Source organism: Nomascus leucogenys, chromosome 1a, assembly GCF_006542625.1.
Source record: "Nomascus leucogenys isolate Asia chromosome 1a, Asia_NLE_v1, whole genome shotgun sequence".
Lineage (NCBI taxonomy): Eukaryota > Metazoa > Chordata > Mammalia > Primates > Hylobatidae > Nomascus > Nomascus leucogenys.
This window is the reverse complement of record NC_044381.1, coordinates 29,078,840-29,101,591: the sequence shown is the minus strand read 5'-3', so window position 1 is coordinate 29,101,591 and position 22,752 is coordinate 29,078,840. Positions and strand designations below refer to the sequence as shown.

Below are 22,752 nucleotides of genomic sequence, written 5' to 3'. Positions count from 1 at the left end.
AGAGCAAGAAGCCTGCTAATGTTTTAACTTAGATCCTGGTGTTTAAGTGATTGTAAAGTGTAAATTCTAATTTCTTCTTTTAAGTAGGGTCATTTTAAATGATTACCATTTTGTCAAATCAAAACTCAGAAATGTAGAACATATTTTAAAATGATGTGAAAAGATTTGGAAATTAAGCTATATAATTAGCAAAAATTACTGTGTAGTTATCAAGATAAAATTTGAGTTTGATGTTATTTACTTCACCTTTGTGGAGTATGTAGTGAGCTGCATTGGTGTTAGAAAGGTAGCTTTATAATTGATTTATGCCTAGTGATTGTTTTTATTTTATGATTTTCTGTGAACTTGAAGGTAGAAAAAACTTCCTTGAAAAGGTAACATTTGCCACCTTAGATCTTTGGATATTAAAATTGAACTTTAATTGATTTCTTCTTTTTAAACACATGAATCAAAACAGAAGTTCTTTTGCTGTAAGCCGATGCATGAATTAATTCTTTAAATTTGGAGGTGAGTTGTAAAGAAGCTTACTAATGCACATAGGTGGACTTTTTATATAAAGGAATTACAAGGGAAATGTACTATATTTAAAAGTACTTTAAAAGTATGATATGTTGGCCAGGTATGGTGGCTCATGCCTGTAATCCCAGCACTATGGGAAGCCAAGGTGGGTGGTTTGCTTGAACCCAGGAGTTTGAGACCAGCCTGGGCAACATGGTGAGATCCTGTCTGTACAAAATACACAAAAAAATTAGCTGGGCATGGTGATGTGCACCTGTAGTCCCAGCTACTCGGAGGCTGAGATGGGAGGATTGCCTGAGCCTAGGAAGTTGAGGCTGCACCGAGCTGTGATTACACTGCTGCACTCTAGCCTGGGCAACAGAGTGAGACCCTATCTCAAAACAAAACAAAACAAAACAAAAAAAGCACTATATCACTTATTTAGAGGGCATTCATGTGATAAACTTGAGTGTCTGCAACATAGCTAAGAAACATGCAGAAAGCAAAAGATGTCTTAGTCATCAAAATCAACATCATAGAGTTCATGGACAAGAGTTAATGTCCTCTATTGAAGATCATTTCTCAGAATCTGTTGACTATTGTACTTGATACTACTATTATTTTCAGTATTTTTCTTTCTGTTTTCTACTTGTTAACAAATTCCCCTTTTAGTGGAGTAGGGTAGTTGTTAATGACAGGCATAGTCATAGTAGCAAGAATTACCATCTGACAGCCTGAGAGTGAGGAAGAAGACAGGAAAACTATAGAATGTGGACACTAATACTCAAAAATGCCTTGAATCCAGTTGATTTAAGGAGAGACTGATACTTGGAAAAACTATGGTAAAAGTTTATTTCCCCCACGTTTCTCTTTCTATTGACATTTTTAGAGTTCTTCTGTCTTCTTTCTCCCAAATGCTACCCTTTTGTGTTTCACTGTCCTTTATTCTTTCCAGCTTTGTTTCTGTTATAATTTATTCCTGACAGATTATAAATTAGAAAGGTTCTGATTAAATAAGTCACATTGTGGTTTAATATGCCACTTCGCTTATTCTTACTATTTGGGTCTTGTCTTGCAGCAGTTTTTAGTACTATTTAGTAGCTTAAACCATTTGGAGATGTGGTGAAATGAATTACAACCATGTGTCGCTTAACAACGAGAATGTCTTCTAAGAAATGTATCATTAGGCAATTTCATTATTGTGGGAACATTAGAGTGTAATGGCACAAACCTAGATAGTGTAGCCTACTACATACCTCAGCTGTATTGTATAGTCTGTTGCTTCTATGCTGAAAACCTGTGTAGCATGTTACTGTGCTGAATACTGTAGGCAATTGCAATACAGTGGTATTTGTGTATCTCAACATAGAAAGGGTATAGTAAAAATACAGCATTATAATTTTATGGGACCACCATTGTATATGCAGTCCATTATTGACTGAAACGTAGTTATGTGGCACATTACTATATCTGTCAGTGTTTCCTAGCCAGACATCTGGGTTTATCATTTAGGAAAAATGCTTAACTGAGAGGTGCTTGCAATTATTTTCTTCATATGTCCAAATAGTATCCAGATAATAATTTGATTTCAAGTAAAAAACTGAGTTCACTTTCCTAGCCAGCTACATGGACTACAGGCCTGCCTCAAACACCTAGTTGCTGACTGAATAGGGAGAGATGACTTTGGAGATTATTATTAGTCTAGCAGTATATTGTTAGATGTCTGGAAAAAGAAATTCATTTAAGTTATACTATTTGTGAATATCCCATATTAAAGTGCTTAAATGAGATTAATATGAATGGCCCATGAGGACAAAAAAATAGCGTAGGCTAAAATCGAGGCAGTGTGTCTTTTCATACTTCATTATCTTCAAAAAGAGTATTTTAAGTTCTAATATTTAAATTATCACATTGCAGTATCTCAGCATGAGAACTGAATGTGAAGCTATGCTATTTACCAGCATTTTACTTTCTGAAAGTAAACAAATACAAATAGCACAAATGCAAAAAGATTTTAGAACGTACTTTAACTAATTTTTTTTAACTGCTGTAAGTTTGGTTGTTAGTAAATTTATGCAGAAGGATCACCAGCAAATGGGATCCAGATCATTAGCTTTGTTCCTGGACTTAATAAATTGGCAACATCCCACCAAATGTGGGTTCTCTGCTAACAGCCGGCCTGCAGAACACTGCTTGGATCCTTTACCAAAATTAGTATTTCTATTCCCACCCTGACTTTAGACCTTGAATTCTCTCTATAGAAAGAGCTGGGTCAGTGGAACAATTTCCAAGTCAGTGTAACTAACTTGCCATCACAATCATGCCACACATACTCCAGTTGTCAGACTAGAAGGGAGAAAATAGTTTCCTATCCATGGGGTCCCTATAATGGAATAAAAAGTACAGAGTTAGGTGAAAGGGGAACAGTGTCTTCTGCATTTGATCACAGCTGAAGAGGGAGAATGGGTTTAGTGTATTTCCCACATCTCACTTGTAATGAATGATTTGCCTGTAGAATATTGTCCATTGAGTGTTAGGCTCTGACCACTGGAAGGAGTGAATAAGAAGAGGAGTGAGTGGAAGCTCACTCAGTACTTTCAAGTAAGCAGAAATACTGCCAGAAGCTCCCTCTGTAGGCTGAAGTTAAGAGTGTTAGGAGAGAGGAGAGGACCTTCAACAAAAGCATGTGTGTTTCAGTTTTGAGGACAATATAAAAAAACAGAGCTAAATATTTGTTAAGCATAGGTCAAATTGTAGTTTTCACCTTAATTTCATTTCTTGGTGTTTATGTCTTACAGAAATGCAATCTCCTGTTGTACGAATGTGCCTAATCATAAAACAGTTGTATGCAGTACTGTATTTCAAAGTGTATTTCAGGTTATTCACTGTGGCTTTCGTGACAGATTCTTTCAAATGATCATGCTTTTTGAAAAACAGTTCCTTTTATGAACAGATAAATATATGTCTACCAAATACAAAACTTCTAATGTATGGAATCAACTGGTGTGCAATCTTTTTTTTTTCCAAAGACATATTTTTGCCTAAAGGAAAATAATGTTTTGAGGCTATCTTTTTTTCCCTCTTGCTTTCTTTAAAAAGAGAAATGATGATATTAAAGAAGAAAGATAGAAACAATAAGATACTTTATCTTCAAAGTGCTTTATAAATTCACAGAAGAAAATAGTTTCTATATTCACCCATTACAGATTAAGAACAAAAGAGATTGGGAAAAGATCTGTTAACTTTTTTCTATGTGACTGGGAAAATATCTGGTTTAATGTCTTTAAATTTAATTGACAGTTATGAAGATTGGTTTGCGATTACTTCTACTTTACTCATATTACAGTTTCTCTGCATTCATATCAGAGATGGTGCCTTTCTTTCTCCCTCTCTCTGTCTTCCCTCATTCCCTCCCTCCATCTCTTAGTTAATTGTTTTTAAACTAAATCTCACAATTCTGTTGCTTTAATCAGTCATAGAAATGTCACCTGAGACCAAACTTCCTTAAGTAGAATTGTAATGCTGAATTTTGTCAAACATCTGTTTAATTAGTACCAGCTGATTCCAAGATTTACCACTGCTCTGTTGCCAACACATTTATTTGAGCCTACATAATTCCATGTAGTGAGTTATGAAGAAGCTGCAATGAATGTTTAGATTTATTTTTAGGTTATGGCACTGTATATTATTGAAAAGCTTCCAAGAAGCTTAGTTATATTACTTTACTCAGCATCACTCTTTAGATCTTCTATTGAAATCCTTTCTGCCAATTTTGTAATTGACAAAAGTCACCATTCTTGAAATAGAGGAATAGAAACTTAGAAGCTGTATAGTATTGTGTATCTTTTGGATACCTGTTTTGAGAGAATTCTAGAAAATAATTATTTTCCAGTTTAAGACATTTCTTGAAATTGGGCCTTTTCAAAGAAATATCTTCAGAATTTGAAACTCTGCCTTCTAATCATTGCTCAGAATAACTTCTTAAACCTCTCTTGGATTTATACAATATATATGCAGTAAAATTTGAACCTAAATGAAAGTGGAGCCATGGGAGTTTTCAGTTTTACTAGCTGGGTATATTCTATGTAAATGTATGGACAACAGTTTTTCGTGGATTATCTGGCTTTTCATTTATTCCTTTCCTGGTTTTTCACAAACAGCATGGTACATGAAGTGATACTATAAAAGCTTTGCATGCATGCATATGTGCACACACACACTAAAACTTTTCACCATATTAAATTTAGTAACACTTGACAAAAAATTGAATTATTGTGGTCAGTTTAAAAAACGGTAATCGTCTTCATATTATTGGGTTATGCAAGGGTAATTGGTAGTATTTCTCTAAGTTTGAAACCAGTTAGGAAATAAGACAAAACAGTACTGATAAGAGGCCAAATAATGACAAAAGCATATTGGAAAAGATGGCTTTTGTTATTGGGCAAGTTTCCCAATACTAAATACCTAGAATTAGACAGACAAATTCACCCAGGCATGATCAGCAGGGGCTGCCTCAGGTGATGGGCAGGGGAAGCCTCTTTCAGTGAAAGTTATGGCACAGAGGGAAAGAACAGAATATATGTTCTCTGTGGGCAAGCAAGCTGTGAGAAAAAGCAGAAGGTCCTGAGCTACTAATTTCTAGTTTCTCCTTTCAAACCCATTATCAGATAAGTCATATCATTTTCCTAGGAGAAATAAGAGAATGGAGAGGCAAAGAGTAATCCTAGTAGTACTTGTTTCATATCAGGTACAGAGAAGAGTCCTTTCTTTCCTTCCTTTAACACTTACATTAAAATCTTTGTTTTGTAATTCCAGCTTTAATGACCGTAATTAAAAACATCATTTAAATTAACTTTTTAAAGATTTTCTATCTCTAGTACTACAGTAGTTTCATGACTTAAGATACAGATTCCACAGAATTTGTTTGTGTAGCATGTGGGAATGATTTTTGGAAACATTAAGGAACAAAATTCCTTAGAAAAGAAGTAGAATGATTAATATACAAGGTCTCAACTGATTAATAGTAATGCTGAGACTGTATAATATGCTGATCTCTTAAATCTCAGTTTTGTGTTGCCTGGGTGCGCTGGCTCACGCCTGTAATCCCAGCACTTTGGGAGGCTGAGGCAGGCGGATCACGAGGTCAGGAGATCAAGACCATCCTGTCTAACACGGTGAAACCCCGTCTGTAATAAAAATACAAAAAAACTTGCTGGGCATGGTGGCGGGTCCCTGTAGTCCCAGCTACTCGGGAGGCTGAGGCAGGAGAATAGCATGAACCTGGGAGGCAGAGCTTGCAGTGAGCCAAGATCGCGCCACTGCACTCCAGCCTGGGTGACAGAACAAGACTCTGTCTCAAAAAGAAAAAATCTGAGTTCTGTGTTTTTGAGTAGAAAGAGTACTCAGACCAGAATGTTTTAGGGTGGATATAAAAATGACCAATAATGAATAGGAACAACGTTAGAACTGAAGAAGAGAGGCCACAGAAGCATTGCTACATGTATCTAATTAACATTCAAATAAATTTAATAATTATTAAGTATTACTATGTCCTAAGCATTTTTGCTAGGCACTGGGGATACAGTGTTGAGCAAAACAGCCTTGTCTATGTCTGATAAATTGTTAACTATACTGGTTACTGTGGAGAAAAAAAACTTTTGTTTGATATATTGTATGTAAATATAAAAGGGACAACAGTTTTTACTTGTTTTTTATTATTTTGTGTGACCATGCAGCCCCAAGTAAATAGCTGAGTTCCCTTTCTAAACTTGTGCTTGCATTGAAAAAAAAGACAAAAGAGATACCTTATATATAGGTTTAAGTTGGTAGCATGTATGAAATCATCATGGAGAAAGACCCCATTGCTAGAAGTATTTCTCTGGTCTCTGTGTCTGAATTTCCGCCATTACAGCTTTCTTTGGAGTAAAGGTTTATAGAATTGCAGCCTAGTTGTATTTGTTAGCAGGCAAACTCTCAGAATTCCTTGCCCTATAGAGGCATATAGAGAAAACTTGGAACAACGATTATGAAGTAGTTAAAGAGATCTCTGAAGAAAAATTAGAGAGTAAATTTGACATATACAAGAAAACCATGAAGGAAGTTGTCCCATGAAGGAGATTGGTTGCTCTAGTTGTTGAGTATCAGACTAAATGAAAGTGGAGGTGTGTTTTGATAATCTTAAGGTAAGAAAAAAACATTTATAGTCACCTGGAATTTGTTTGAAGTGTTAAATTTTCCTCTTAAAAGGTGATTTTTGTGGGGTCTGGATTTTCTACTATAATTCTAACATCACATGAAAGCTTATGTGAACTATACACATAAATTTTCTATAGTTTGTGTTTTGGTGAATATGAACTAATCTATTGCAGGGTTTATATCCTAACTTTTCTTGCATGTCACTGCCATTGAAACTTGCATGAAAAGCACTAACTTGCCTTCTTTCTCTTCTCCCTGATTGGCTCCAAGGCTGCCAGACAGATCAAGGATAGGTATGGTATAAAACACATTTTTACTTAAGTATAAATATTGAAGTCAGAAATGAAATTCAGAAATAGCTTTTTAATTAAAATCGTGTTAGTTAAGATAAAAATACCCAATGACCAAGTACAAAATAAAATGTCATCTGCGTATTTTCTTGGAATAAGTATTGTATCAATAAGATTTTTTAAAAGCATAGTTGTGGATAATTATGTGCTTCAGAAGAATTTCATTTCTGGTGTAGTAATATAGTTAGTTTTAGTTTTAGAACAGTTCTTAATTAGTTGTACTAATGAAGAGGGAACTATTTTGAATAACTTAAAGATATATATTCCTGGAATGTGTTTTTTGTTGTTAAATTTAAATGTAAGTGGGTCTTATTTTCTGTGAACTCACTCATTTTAATTAGTCCTCAAGAACTAAAGCTCTCCTACTTCACTGCCCTCCTGTTTAACACCTTGTATTCTCATTCCATCCTGTTCCTGGTGCCATCTCTTTCTATTTCTAATGCCACCACTATCTAGTTAATATTCTGTGGGAAGAGAAAATTAAGGAAAATTATTAAAGGTTTTGGTTTAAAAGTTCTTTCTTATTGGTAAAGCCAGGCTTAAGAAAAAGAATTTAGTACTTGTAATGACCATAGAGTGCTAAAGGAGTTGCTGGCAACATTTGGATTGCATTAACACAGAAGGAACAGTTTGGATCTGCCTGTCTAGTCACTGAGTATTGTCTGTATTGAGATTATAACAAGTTTTTTCATCTGAGGATCATGAGATTCTCTGAAAGGCACAGCTCTTCAAAGTACCACTCCAAATCCTAGATTAAATTATTCTTCATCAGATAATTCACAAAGATTTTCATTATAGATTATGTGAAAAACAGTGCCTCTATTGTTAATATTGGCTGAAAATTTTACTTCTGGGTTTCTTTCTTTTTTCTTTTTTTTTTTTTTTTTTGAGGCAGAGTCTCGCTCTAGCACCCAGGCTGGAGTGCAGTGGTGCGATCTTGTCTCACTGCAACCTCTGCCTCCTGGGCTCAAGCGATCCTCTGCCTCATCCTCCTGAATAGGTGGGACTACAGGCATGCGCCACCACACCCAGCTAATTTTTGTATTTTTTGTAGAGACAGGGTCTTGCTATTTTGCCCAGAATGGTCTGGAATGCCTAAGCTCAAGCTATCCACCCAACTTGGCCTCCCAAAGTGCTGGGATTACAGGTGTGAGCCATTGTGCCTGGTCCTATATTAATGTTTATATATTTTTTGTATATTTTACATCAGGCAGTAGCTAAAGACATGGATCATTCTTATAAATCCTGGATCTAGAAAGATGATTGTGAAAGTTTGAAGGTGAAAAATATTAGCTGTGTGAGGAATGGATGCTAAATAGGTCAGTTTTGTGGATAAGGTAGATTTGGGTTATGTCTGGAAATTGCTATGAGTCATCCATCTTCCTCCCTGGGTATATTATACTTACTGTTTAGCTACCTATCCCACTACATCCTGCTCTAGTTCCTAATTTTCTGAATTAGAAGTTACTTCCTAATTATGACCTTGCAAAATCTCTCCTTTTTTCAAGACTCTATATGGCTCTTTTCATCACAGAATCTTGTTTGTATCCTTGAACTCTTTGTCTTTGCCCTGATTTGTTTATCAGAATTTAATTTTATGACCAATTTCAATGGCTGTATTCTTCACTGAAGCTTGGGTTTTTTGTGTCTTCTAAGCCAGCCTCTTGGCTTGATTTCATAAGTATCCAGGTGATCTCAGGAATTAGGGTTCAGGCAAACTGTGTGTGTGTGTGTGTGTGTGTGTGTGTGTGTGTGTGTGTGTGTGTGGTTCTTTTTTCTTTGCTTGTTCAAACCCTATAGCATTTTTGTGGTCCCCTGCAGAATTTTTACTTCCTGCCCGAGGAACATTTCTGACTCTCAACTTAATTTTTTTTTTTTTTTTTTGAGACAGAGTCTTGCTCTGTCGCCCAGGCTGGAGTGCAGTGGTGCAATATTGGCTCACTGCAGCCTCTGCCTCCCGGGTTCAAGCGATTCTCCTGCCTCAGCCTCCCAAGTAGCTGGGATTACAGGCACCTGCCACCACACCCAGCTAATTTGTGTGTGTGTGTGTTTTGTAGAGATGGAGTTTAACCATGTTGGCCAGGCTGGTCTCGAACCCCTGACCTCAAGTGATCTGCCCATTTCGGCCTCCCAAAGTGCTGGGATTACAGGTGTGAGCCACTGTGCCTGGCCCTTCAACTTAATTTTTAAAATTTGGTGTTTAGCTTTATAATGTTCAGATATCTCTGATGTAGTTTTTAGTACTCCCCAAAAGTGAGCTTTTAGAATTCCATTTTTGCCATTTAAAATATAAAAATAATTTAAATATATAGTCATAATGAAATAACTACTGTAGCTATTTTCACCAAGCAAAGAATCGATTTTTTTTTGGGGGGAGGTCAGGGTCTTGCTCCACCACCCAGGCTGGAGTGCAGTGGCACAATCACAGCTTATTGCAGCCTGGACCTCCCTGGCTTAAGGGGCCCTTCCACCTCTGCCGCCTGAGCAGCTGGGACTGCAGGCACGTGCCACCATGCCCAGTTAATTTTTTTGTATCTTTTGTAGAGACGGGGTTTCGCCATGTTGCCTAGGCTGGTCTCAAACTCCCGGGCTCAAGCTGTCCTCTCGCCTCAGCCTTCCGAAGTGCTGGGGTTACAGATATGAGTCACCATGCCTGCCCTAGGATTATCTTTTTATAAGGGCATAGATGGATTTTAAGGGAGAACGTGTAACATATCTGAGCAAGAAATCAAATATAAAAAAATGAAAATATCTGTGAAAACTCATCATTTATCATTTGCTATGGTAGAAGTTACACAGAGGAACAGCAAGATGAAGAGAGAAAACTCAGGATAGAAATAATAGCACATCTCTATAACTTTATAGAATTACTGGCGTGTACTTCTGGGGACTTAATAATGTTGGAATATGATTAGTTGAGGTATATTGCAGGAGTTATTGGTTCTTGAAAGAGAGGGGTTATGGAAGAGTCAAGTTAATTAGGTAGTTTGAGGAAATGAAAACTATGTTTTGTAGTTATTTTATCTTTGCAAAAATCAGGAGCGAAGGATCCTTGAATTTACCTTGTGCTAGTAGAAATGAACTAAGAAAATCAAGGGGAATTAAAACATACCTAGCCTTGTGGATCCTGTAGTGTAGAGAATTATCTAATGAATTTTAGATGTTTAGTTTGGGCTTTGAGGCATGTGTCTAAATACATGAAGTTAAAAATTAAAGTTCAGTCTTCTGAAAGATTGTAGCATTGTTGCCCATCTAAATTGATCCATGGAAACTTAAGTTTTCATTGACTAGAAAATAAGAGTTGTTCTTGTTTTTTTTTAAAGCTTTGATAAGCCTTTCTAATGCATTTAGGGGCATATTCTTTTTCTTTGACGTCATGGTGATTGAATCAAATCTTACAGGTTTAAGGTTTAAAATTCTCTAAAATACTTTTGGATTTTTTTTCTTAACATTTCTCAGTAAACATTTAAATATTTAGTCAGGGTTTGAATAAACCAAGTAGGTTCTAACCTATTCACTGATTCAGTGAGCATTTAGTAAGTATATATCTGACTATAGCTCTTTCAGATGTCCTCAAATCAAAAGATACTTGGGGCTGTAAAGAATAACATATGTAGGACTTAGTATTTGTTCCCTTTTATTGAAATTGTATTATTTGAGAGACAGCTTAGTGTAATATGCATGAAATACTCAGCATTATACTTGGCATATAGTAAGCAGTCAGTGTGAATTCCCTTTGCTGTAAATTATATTTCAGTGTAGCACTTTCTTCTTGATAAACACATAAACTCTTGTTTACTCCTTGTTACTATTAAATTATTACTAGTTTTAAAATGAAGTAAAATAACTAAATACAGAAACAGCTTGACATTTTTCATCCTAAAATAAGTGAATATAGCAAGTTTGACATCTTTCATTTCATTGACTTCTTGGATAGATTTGGCAGATCCGATTGATTTGGCAGATACAATTGACTAGGCCTAGTTTTCCCCTTGTCCCACCAGCTCTGTTTCCTTCCCCTTCCAAATTGTGTACTAGGAGGACAGTGTTCACCTGTAGTACTTCTGATCATTCTTGAACCAAAGATAGTAAGGGGCTTACTTTGTGATACTTGTGGAAATTTATTGGAATATGAAAAATTGAAATTTGAGATAAGATTACAAATTAATAGAATAAGAGGATTTCTTTTAATCTTCAGTTTAATGTACTACAGATTCTCTGTACTTTGGATAAAGTGGCGTCATTCTTTTTTTGTTTTTCCCTCCACATTCATCTAGTAAATGTTTATTGAATTCCTATTATTTCCATGGCATATAGTTTTTCACAGGGCTGTTTCTTATAGTAGGCTTCCCTGTAGCTGATGTTGATAGATCAGAGTGACACCTAGTATGGTATTCATTGATAGTGATTTCACTTCTCTCCTTTCTTATCCATGGCCTATCTTTAGCAACTACCAGACTATACAATATTAGGTCAATCTACCTCTACTCTTATTTGAGGGTACATGGGTTAGCTCTTATTACTAGGGAGAATGTTTGAATCAAGGTGAGATTCAAATGAATATAAATGAATTTAAGTTCATTATCTGGCATATGAAAAGGAGTAAGGCTGGCATCAGGAAGTCAGTAAGATTGAGTGTACAGAGGTTCAGATGAATGTTGAGTCTGGTAAAGATTATTTTTATTGGATATTTGTTGTTATTCATATATATGCAATTTAATAAAAATTGGCTGGGAGGAAAGTTGCTAACCAGTTGTCTTAAATGTCTTTAAAAAGACATTTTGTAGTTTTTTATTTAGTTAATTTTGAAGACTAAGAGCAAATTTCTATTTCACTTTTTACTTTTATTATAGTCTCTGAAATTATTAGTGATATAATTTCTTTTCATTTTATAAATTAAATATGATTTGATATTTCTTACTTCTTTATTTTAAAAAGTATGTTTGTGTTTACCATAGAGTCACAATGGCTTCAGCCTTTCGCCTTTCTTTGAAACCAAAGGTCAGTGACAACATGACTCATTTAATGGTGGATTTCTCACAGGAAAGACAGATGCTGCAAACTTTGAAGTTTTTGCCAGGTAAATACATGTATTACATGTAAAGTTTTGTATAAAAACTTTTTTTTTCTACAAGATTTTTTTGCAGTGAAATTGGTATGTAAATATTAAGGAAGTATAGTGTGATTTTTTTTTCATTCAGCTAAGGAATAATTAAATTTGCTAGTTTTTTTATTTTTAGATATTTTATTGGTAGTAAAATTGCATTTTCAGAATCCTATCAAGGGATCTCTTATTGTTAGCTTGGCAGAGGGAAGCAGTATGGTGTGATGGTTAGCAGTTGGTCTCAAGGCCAGACTTCTTAGGTTTGAATCCTATTGCTTACTTGCTATGTAATCTTGAACAATTTGCTTAACTTGCTTCATTTTTAACATCTTTAAAATGTGATGTTATTCTTCTAGGATGTTTATAAGGATTAAATAAATTGATACCTCTAAAATATTTATAATAGTACCTGCACGTAGTTAAAATTCAGTGAATGTTAGGTGTTATCATTATTATTATTGTGGTTGTTGGCTCAGATGGAACTTTATCTTCAGTAATATGTTAACATTATTTTATTAAAGGATTAACAGGATATTGCAGTAGCCAGAACCATTTGTGATTGAGTCCCAAATTTTTCACATATGTAAAAGAGCCAATTAAGAACCAATCTTAGTCTGTTTTGTGTTGCCATAACAGAAGGCCTGAGACTGGGTAATTTATATAAAGAAAAGAGGTTCTCTAGGCCGAGAAGTTCAAGACTGGGCAGCAGTATCTGGCAGCTTCTGGTGATAGCCTCATGCTACGTCAAAACATGATGGACAACAGAAGGGGAACCAGACACATGCAAAAAAGGCAAAACAAGAGAGTCAACCTCACTTTGTAAGAATCTTCTTTCACGAGAACTAACCCAGTCTTTTGAGAAAGACATCAACGCATTGTAATGACCTAATCACCTCTTAAAGGCACCACTTCCCAACACTGCCATATTGGTGACCAAGCTTCAATATGAGTTTGCTGGGGATAAGTCAGGAATATGACTTACAACCTTTTGGTTAGGTTTTTTTTTTTTTTGCATCATGTTGCTGATAACTAAAACTATTTAGATATGGTGATTTGAGGGATCAAGGAATTTCTTGAAAGTGACATGTTTTCCTTACAAGTACCTTTTTTTTTTTTTTTGAGATGGAGTCTCGCTCTGTTGCCCAGGCTGGACTGCAGTGGCACGATCTCGGCTCACTGCAAGCTCTGCCTCCCGGGTTCGCGCCATTCTCCTGCCTCAGCCTCCCAAGTAGCTGGGACTACAGGTGCCCGCCACCGAGCATGGCTAAGTTTTTGTATTTTTAGTAGAGACGGGGTTTCACTGTGTTAGCCAGGATGGTTTCGATCTCCTGACCTTATGATCCACGTGCCTCAGCCTCCCAGAGTGCTGGGATTACAGGCGTGAGCACAAGTACTTTTTTTTTGGAGGATGTTTTTGAATAGAGAATGTTGATTATATGGAACCATTCCTTTTTTCCTTGAATATATGGTCGGGGACTTTAAAATATGATTGGAAAAACAAGTTAGTAGTTCTAACACTATAATGGAACCTAGTAAGGGTAGCACAAGTGAAATACTAATTTATGTGATATAGATTAGAAGTTCTAGAGGAGTCCATAAAAGGAAAAGATGAGAGAAGGAACTGTAGTTGTAGAGGAAGAAAGTGTACTTGTCATTGGCTATTTACCTAAACATTGGCCTTTCAGAATTTCTATATTTTCATTCACAGGGCTCTACTTAAGAGTAAAACTGATATTAAAGCAGGAATAAACATTTTTAAAAGTTTTATTTTGATTGCCATATAATTTAAAATGGTTTGGTCTTTTCAATCTGACATGTAGAATTTCATTGGTAAGAAGCTGGATTTTATTTTAGTTTTGAAAATTTGAGGTGGCACAGGTTACCAGTTAACTGAGGTTTTACTTTTAAGTAGAACACTTTTATGTTCACTTGTGGGAGATAGGGACTTAAATTTCAGACTAGGGAATATATCTCCAAATGTGAACTTTCTTACTTAAGAAAGGAAAATAGGAAATATGTTTAGAAGTCACATTAACCATATGTCTCTACTTACCACCAGTATGACCCTAAAACTTCAGAATTTCACCCTTCTTCATATAGCTATCAGATATAGAACGTTCTTAATATAATTTCCATCTGAGTGGAGAGCAAAGAAAAATTTCAGCAACCTAGAGAGGAAAGTTGTCCTTTCCTGCTTATCTGTTTACATATTAAAGTTACTTTAGTATTTTTGTTGGAAAAAGGAATATATGCATGTGGTAAACAGTTAAAGTAGTACAAAAGAGTATAAAGTAGCCCTCTCATCTCAGACTTCCAGTTTTCTTCCCTAGGAGCTACCAATGTTGACTAGCATGTGCTTATCTTTCTAGAAACAGTCTATGCCTGTAAAAGTGTCATTATATAGACAGAATCATGTAATTGGTAATTTTTGGCGATTTCATGTGATTAAACCTAACATATAATTCACCTCCTTTAAAAAGGTGGAAGCATATAGTACAGCAAGAACACTAAAAAAGGAAGCGTAGATACACATTGTTATATAATTTTGCCTTGCCACTTAACAGTATGTAGGAGTTCATTCCAGATCACTGTACATCTACTTTATTTTTTTCATGACTAGATAGTAGGAATGTAATTAGTTCTTGATGAGTATTTAGGTTTATAGTCTTTTCATTAGAAACAATGCTGAAATGTTCAAATACTTGTATATATTTGTAGAGAGGTGCCACTATCTCTTGAGGACAAATTCCTGGAAGTGGAAGTACATGTTTATTTTAAATTTGAGTAGATTTTAAGTTGTCAAAGAGATTTCACAGTTTATATGTACTGGAAAATATTTGAATGCCGGTATTGTTACACTGCTGCAAACACTGCTGTCAGGTTTTTTTTTTTCCTATTCTAATAGATGACAAATGTATTATGATTGTTTTAATTTTCATTTCTTTAAGTATGAATGAGTTTGTGCTTTTGTCATATTTTCATAAGCCACTTTAAAAATGAGCTCCCTATTTATGAATTTTGTCAAATTTTCATGGGATTGTTAGTCTTTTTATTAATGATATGTGGGGTAGGACCTTTTAATATATTAAGGAAGTCAACCTTTGTCCTATGTGGTGTATATCATTGCTCACCTTGATCATTTGCCTGTTGAATTTATGGTGATTTTTTTTCCTAGCAAAATTTTTAATTTTAGTGCAGTCAAATACATCACAATTTTCTTTTGTGACTCTTAGATTTTATAAAGGTCTTACTTAAAAAGACTTTCACTATTGCAAGATTGTAAAAATACACATATTTTCTTATATTTGTAGCTTTTTAAAAATAAACTTCAGTTTTAGAGCAGTTTTAAGTTTACAGTAAAGTTGAATAAAAGGTATGGAGATTTCTCATATACCTTCACACATGCATAGCCTTCTTCACTATCAACGTCTCCCACCAGAGTGGTATATTTATTACAATTGATGAACCTACACTGACACATCATTATCACCGAAAAGCCTATAGTTTTACATTGGGGGTTCCCTCCTGGTATTGTACATTTTACGGGTTTCGGCAGATGTATACTGACATGTATCCACCATTGTATTATCATACAGAATATTTTCACTGCCCGAAAAATCTGCTGTGCCCCACATTTTCATCGTTCCTTACCCCCAGTCAGTGGCAACCACTGATCTATTTACTCTCTCCATAGTTGTGCCTTTTCCAGAATCTTGTATAGTTGGAATCATATAATAAGTAGCCTTTTCACATTGCTTTCTTTCACTTAGTAATATGCATTTAAGTTTCCTCCATGTATATTGATGACCTGACAGCTCATTTCTTTTTAGTATGCAATAATAGTCCATTGTCTAGATGCACCATGGTTTATTTATTCATTTATACACTGAAGTACATCTTGATTACTTCCAACTTTGGTCAGTTATGAATAAGGCTACTATAAACATCTGTATGCACATTTTTGTGTAGACATAAGTTTTCAACTCCTTTGGATAAATGCCAGTCACTGAATGGTATGGTAAAAGTGTGTTTAATTTTATAGGAAACTACCAAACTGTCTTCCTAAGTGTCTGTATGATTTTGCATTCCCACAAGCAATGAATAGATTTCTGTTGCTCCACATTTTCACCAATTGGTGGTATTGTGGTATTTTATTGTTTTTTAAAATTTCAATTTCCCTAATGACATATTATGTGAAGGATCTTTTTATATACTTACTGTCCGTATGTCTTTTTTGGTGCGATGTCTGTAAGGTCTTTGGCCTATTTTTTTTTACATTGGGTTGTTTCTTCTCTTATTGTTGAATATTAAGAGTTCTTTGGGCCAGGCGTGGTGGCTCACGCCTGTAACCCCAGCACTTTGGGAGCCCGAGGCGGGCAGATCACAAGGTCAGGAGATCGAGACCATCCTGGCTAACACGGTGAAACCTCATCTGTACTAAAAATACAAAAATTAGCCGGGTGTGGTGGCGGGCGCCTGTAGTCCCAGCTCCTCGGGAGGCTGAGGCAGAATGGCGTGAACCCAGGAGGCAGGAGCTTGCAGTGAGCCGAGATTGCACCACTGCATTCCAGCCTGGCAACAGAGTGAGACTCCATCTAAAAAAAAAAAAAGAGTTCTGTGTAGTCCTTATCAGATACTTCTTTTGCAAATATTGTCTCCCTGTCTGGCTTTTTTTTCCCTTTGACGATGTCTTTTACAGAGCAAGATTTTTAATTCTAATAATGTTTAGCCTATCTTACTGTTTCTTTCATGAAGCTTGCCTTTGGTTCCTTTGAGCTGTTTGTCTCTTCTTTCACCAATACCACGTCTTGATGACTGTAGCTTCTTTTTTTTTTTTTTTTTTTGTGATGGAATCTCACTCTGTCGCCCAGGCTGGAGTGCAGTGGCGCCATCTCTGCTCACTGCAAGCTCCGCCTCCCATAGTATGTCTGAGAGTTGACTAGTTTCAGTCTTCCAACTTTGATCTTGTTTTTCAATATTGTGTTACCTTTATCTGGATACTTTACCTTTCCATATAAACTTTAGAGTCATCTTATTGATATCCACAAAATAGCTTACTGGGATTATGATTGGGATTGCATTCACTCTGTAGATCAAATTGGGAAGAACTGACATCTTAAGAACATTGAGTATTTCTATCCATAAACATTGGAATATCTCTATATTAATTTAGTTCTTTGATTTCTTTCATTAGAGTTTTGTAGTTTTCCTCATATAAACATTGAACATGTTTTGTTAGATTTATATCGAAAGATTTCATTTTGGGGGTACTGATGTAAATGGTATTGTGTTTTAATTTCAAATTCCACTTGTTCATTTCTGGTATACAGGAAAGTGGTAGGCCTTGTATCCTGCAGCCTTGCTGTGATCACTTATTAGTTTCAAGAGTTTTTTTGTTGATTCTTTTGGATTTTCCACATAGATGATCATGTCATTTGTTAACAAAGACAGTTTTATTTATTTCTCCCAACCTGAATACCTTGTATTGTCGTACTGCATTACCTAGGACTTCCAGTACTATGTTGGAAGCAGTAGAAAGAGGGGGATGCTTGCCTTGTTCCTGAACTTAGTGGAAACATTTTGAGTTTCTCCCCATTAAGTATGGTGTTAGCTGTAATTTTTTTTGTAGCTATTTCTTAACAAGTTGAGTTGAGGAAGTTCCTTTCTGTTCTATTTCACTGAGAGTTTTTATTTTGAATGAGTGTTGGAATTTGTGAAATGCATTTTTTGGCATCTATTTATATGACTGTGAGATTTTTCTTTTTAAGCCTGTTGATGTGATGGGTTACATTGATTTTTCAAATGTTGAACCAGCCTGCATACTTGGAATGAATACCAGTTGGTCAAGGATATAATTCTTTTTGTTAATTGTTGGATTTGATTTGCTAATATTTTGTTGAGGATTTTTTGCATCTAATTTATGAGACATACTGGTTTGTAGTTTTCTTTTGCAGTAATATCTTTGTCAGTTTTGGTATTAGGGTAATGCTGGCCTCATAGAATGAGTTAGGAAGTATTCTCTCTACTTTTCTCTTCCGCAAGAGATTGTAGAGAGTTAGTGTACTTTTGTCCTGAAAAGTATGGTAGAATTCACCAGTGAACACTTTTGTGCCTGGTGCTTTCTGTTTTGGAAAATTATTAATATCGATTCAATTTTTAAAATAGATATAGGCCTATTCAGATTGTCTGTTTTCCTTGTGGGTTTTGGCAGATTGTGTCTTTCATAGAACTGGTCCTTTCATTTAGGTTATCAAATTTGTGGACATAGAGCTGTTCATAGAATTCCTTGATTAGCTTTTTAACGTCCGTAGGATCTGTGGAGATGCCCTGTCTTTCATTTTGATACTAGTTATTTGTGTCCTCTCTCTTTTCTTAGTCTGGCTAGAGGTTTATTGACTCCATTGATCTTTCAAAGAACCAGGTTTTGCTTTCGTGATTTTTTTCCATTGATTCCCCTCTTTTCAGTTTCATTGATTTCTGTTCTTGTTTTCTGTTTGTTTGTTTTTAGAGATAGAGTCTTGCTCTGTTGCCCAGGCTGGAATGCAGTTATATAATCATAGCTCACTGCAACCTTGAACTCCTGGGCTCAAGGGATCTTCCTGCCACAGCCTTCTCAGTAGTTAGGACTACAGGCATGTGCTACCATGCCCAGCTAATTTAAATCTTTTTTCGTAGAGATGGGGTCTTACTGTGTTGCCTAGGCTGGTCTCAAACCCCTGGCCTCAAGTGATCTTCCCACCTCAGCCTTCTAAAGCACTGGGACTACAGGTGTGACTACCACACCCAACCTGATTTTTGTTCTAATTTTCATTATTTCTTTTCTGCTTGCTTTGGCATTATTATTATTATTATTATTATTATTATTATTATTGTTTTTAGTTTACCAAGGTGGAAGCTTAAATTACTGGTTTTAGATCTTCTTTTCTAATATAATCATTTGTCAGTGGTGGGGATACATTCTAAGAAATGTGATGTTTGGCAATTTTGTCATTGTGCAAACATCATAGAGTGTGTTTACACAAACCAAGATGGTATACACTCTCCTACACATCTAGGCTATATTATATAGCAGATTGCTCCTAGGCTACAAACCTGTACAGCATGTTACCATACTGAATACTGTAAGCAGTTGTAACACAATGATAATAATTTGTGTATCTAAGCATATCTAAACTTAGAAAAAAATACAATCAAAATATGGTATTGTAATTTTATGGGACTACTTTTGTATATGTGGTCTGTCATTGACCAAAATGTTGTTATATGGCTTATGGCTCATTACCATATGTGCATTCAGTGTTATAATTTCCCTCTAAGCACTATTTTCATTGCATTCAACAAATTTTGATAAGTTGTGTTTTCATTTTCATTTAGTTCAAAATATTTTAAAATTTCTCTTGAGATTTATTCTTTGACTATGTGTTGTTTAGAAGTGTGGTTTTTATATTTTTAGTAGAGATGGGATTTTGCCATGTTGGCCAAGCTAGTCTTGAACTCCTCATCTCAAGTGATCCGCCTCCTTCCCAAAGTGCAAAGATTACAGGCATGAGCCACTGTGCCCGTGCTAGAAGTGGGTTGTTTAATCTCAAAGTATTTTGAGACTTTCCAGCTATATATCTTTTTCTGTTAAGTGATTTCTAATTTAATCATTGCATTATTTCTGTGCTTTTGAATTTGTTAATGTGTGTTTTACGGCCCAGAATGTAGTCTGTCTTGGCAAATGTTCTATAGGAGCTTGAGAAGAATGTGTATTCTGCCATTGTTGGATGAAGTAGTCTGTAGATATCAATTATATGCAATTGATTGGTGGAGTTGTTGAGTTCAACCATGTACTTAGTGATTTTCTGCCTCTCTCCCATCATTGTGTCATTGTTGTCATTTATTTCATATGTGTAAGCACAGATACACCACACACATTCAAATAAATAGTTGCCCTTATTGTTGTGAATTAACTGTTACTGGTTAGATGAGTCAAGAATAAGAAAAATAAGTTTTTATTTTACCTTCACTTATCCTTCTCCACTGCTCTTTGTTTCTTCTCTTTAAAGGACTTTTTAAAAACATTTCTTACATAGCATGTCTATTGGCAACAGATTTCCTCAATTTTTATTTGTCTGACAGAGTTTTTATTTCTCTTTCACTACTGAAGGATAATTTCAAGGTATACAGAATTGCTCCTCTATAGGTAAGGTCCCCTCCTCCGCCCCCACCTGGCTTCTTTCAAGTGTTTTCCTTGTCTTTGATTTTCTGTGGTCTGAATATATGCCTAGATAACGGTTTTTGTTCATGTGTGTATGGCAGGGAGCATTTATTTTGGTTGATGTTCCCTGAGCATCGTAGATCCGTAGTTTGGTGTCTGACATTAATTTGGGATTTTCTCAGTCATTATTGTTTGAAATATATCTTCTGTTCCTTTCTGTCTTCTTCTTCTGTAATTTCCATTATACATATTTACTCCTTTTGTACTTCCACAGTAAATTTTGGATATTCTATTCTGTGGGGTTTCTTCCAATCTTTTTTGTCTTTGCTGTTTCATCTTGCAGGTTTCTGTTGAGAGATCCTCAAACTCCAAAGATTCTTTCCAGTCAGCTATTAAGTCCATTAAATTATTCTTAATTTATGGTACAGTGCTTTTTATCTTTAGCCTTTCTTTGCAGTGTTTTTTTAGAATTTCTAACTCTCCATTTGTATTGCCCGTCTGTTCTTTTATGCTGTCTACTTTCTCCATTTTATGCTCTCTGCTTTCTCCATGAGAGCCCTCAGAATAGTATAGCTGTTTTTAATTATTGGTCTGATAATTCCAGCATCTCTGCCATATCTGAGTCTTGTAATTTTTTCTTGATAACCAGACATGTATTGGGTTAAAGAAACTGATGTAAACTGGCCTTTTTTTAATGTGGTAGTAAGGTGTGTGGGAGGGGAAGCATTCTGTAGCACTATAATTAGGTCTCAGTCTTTTGGTGAGCCTGTGCCTCTGGACCGTGAACTTTGCAAGGGACTTCTCAGTTTTCCCCACTCCTCATTCCTGGATTTTTCAGTGGAACAGGATGGCTGGAGTGGGCTGGGGTTGGTTTGGGTATTTCCCTTTGCCCATATGGAGTAGCTGATTGGAGTTGGATATTTCCCTTTCCCCAGGTCACTTAGGCTTTGTTAAAACCCCAACAGATTAGACTATGATTAAATAGTTTCTCTTAAGGGAGCAGAAGCTCTGATGTATTTCAAAATACTTCCTTTTCTCCTCCCCCTGCTGTGGAAGCATAAGGGGATTTTTTTCTGTTAGTTATTCATGGTGAGAACCTGGTAAGCTCCTGGAGGTAAAACTCACAAATGTGTGGGGACACTCCTATGACTGGGTCTCCTTGGAGCTGGACTCTCAGACATTCTGCTGTACTCCTTAGGTAAGTACAATTTCAATTAAAATTTAAATAAAAATTTTGCCAAGAGATTATAATCTCAAGCATTTGAGATAGTTTATTTCTCTTTCATTTCCAAATGGAGTAGTTTTATGGAGAAAACTCAGCTTCATAATATCAGAAAGGCTTTTCTAATAGCCACAACTGACTAACTATGACAAGATCAATTTTAGGAAATAGTAACTCTTCCCATCACTAAAATAATTCAGTAAGAAGCTTGACAATAACTTGAAGCCAGTGTTGTAAAGGGAATCCATTCATCAGAAGATATTGACCAGTGCTTCTCAAACTTTAAAGTGCATGCAAATCAACTGCAGATTCTGATTCAAGAGTCTTAGTGTTGGACTTGAGGTAACTTAGGCTTATTTTTGCACACATTCAAGGTGAGAAGCACTGCCTTATTTATAAAAGCTCAGCAATACAACACAAGAAAATTGTTTTATGCAGGATTTTTTTTTTTTGCTATGGTAGGATCCCTCCAGAGTATGGTAGTTATATATGATAGTTATAACAGTCTATGGTGGTGTATGAGTCCTCTTCTTTTTCTATTTGAAATATTTGAAGTTTTTTTCAGATTGTGTCCAATCTCTTGCTCTGGCTTTCATGAATTCTTTAAGGTGACATTGTTGCTTATTTCTAAAGTTCCCATCATTTACAGTTTTTTATTGTTTGAGACAGGGTATTTCTCTATCACCCAGGCTGGAGTGCAGTGGCATCATCATAGTTCAACGTAGCCTCTAACTCCTGGCTCAAGCGGTCTTTCTGCGTCAGCCTCCTGAGTTGCTAGAACTCAGGTGCATGCCGCCACACCCAGCTAATTTTTAATTTTTTTTTTTGTAGAGATAGAGGTCTCACTATGTTGCTCAGGCTGGTCTCAAACTCCTGGCCTCAAGCCATCCTCTAGCCATAGTCTCCCAAAGTGCTGGGATTATAGGCGTGAACCACTGCACCCAGTCATCATTTCCACGTTTACATCTGTGTTCTTCTTATTGGTCATACTTAGGTCCAAAAAAGTTAGTTTACCAAACACAGACTGTACTTTCCAGGTTATTAAATTATCAATAAGGCAAATTCAGAACTTTTCAGAGATTCTGCCTTTAGGTTCCTTTAGGTTTCCAGGTCAGTTAGGTTCCTATCATTCATCCCTTGTGTTAGTTTTGTAGATCACTCATTTCCACCTGGCCAGATAGTT

At 35.8% G+C, this 22,752-nt stretch overlaps 1 protein-coding gene across 3 annotated transcripts in view; it reads left to right on the top strand.

Moving 5' to 3' along the window:
* Positions 1 to 22,752, top strand: part of FSD1L (fibronectin type III and SPRY domain containing 1 like) — a 91,569-nt gene that overhangs the window by 26,626 nt on the left and 42,191 nt on the right. For all 3 annotated transcript variants that reach the window (XM_030826352.1, XM_030826290.1, XM_030826241.1), the window contains exons 5-6: positions 6,964 to 6,986; positions 12,002 to 12,123. In XM_030826352.1, the coding sequence (XP_030682212.1) occupies positions 6,964 to 6,986; positions 12,002 to 12,123 (145 nt within the window). The remainder of the gene's footprint in view (positions 1 to 6,963; positions 6,987 to 12,001; positions 12,124 to 22,752) is intronic.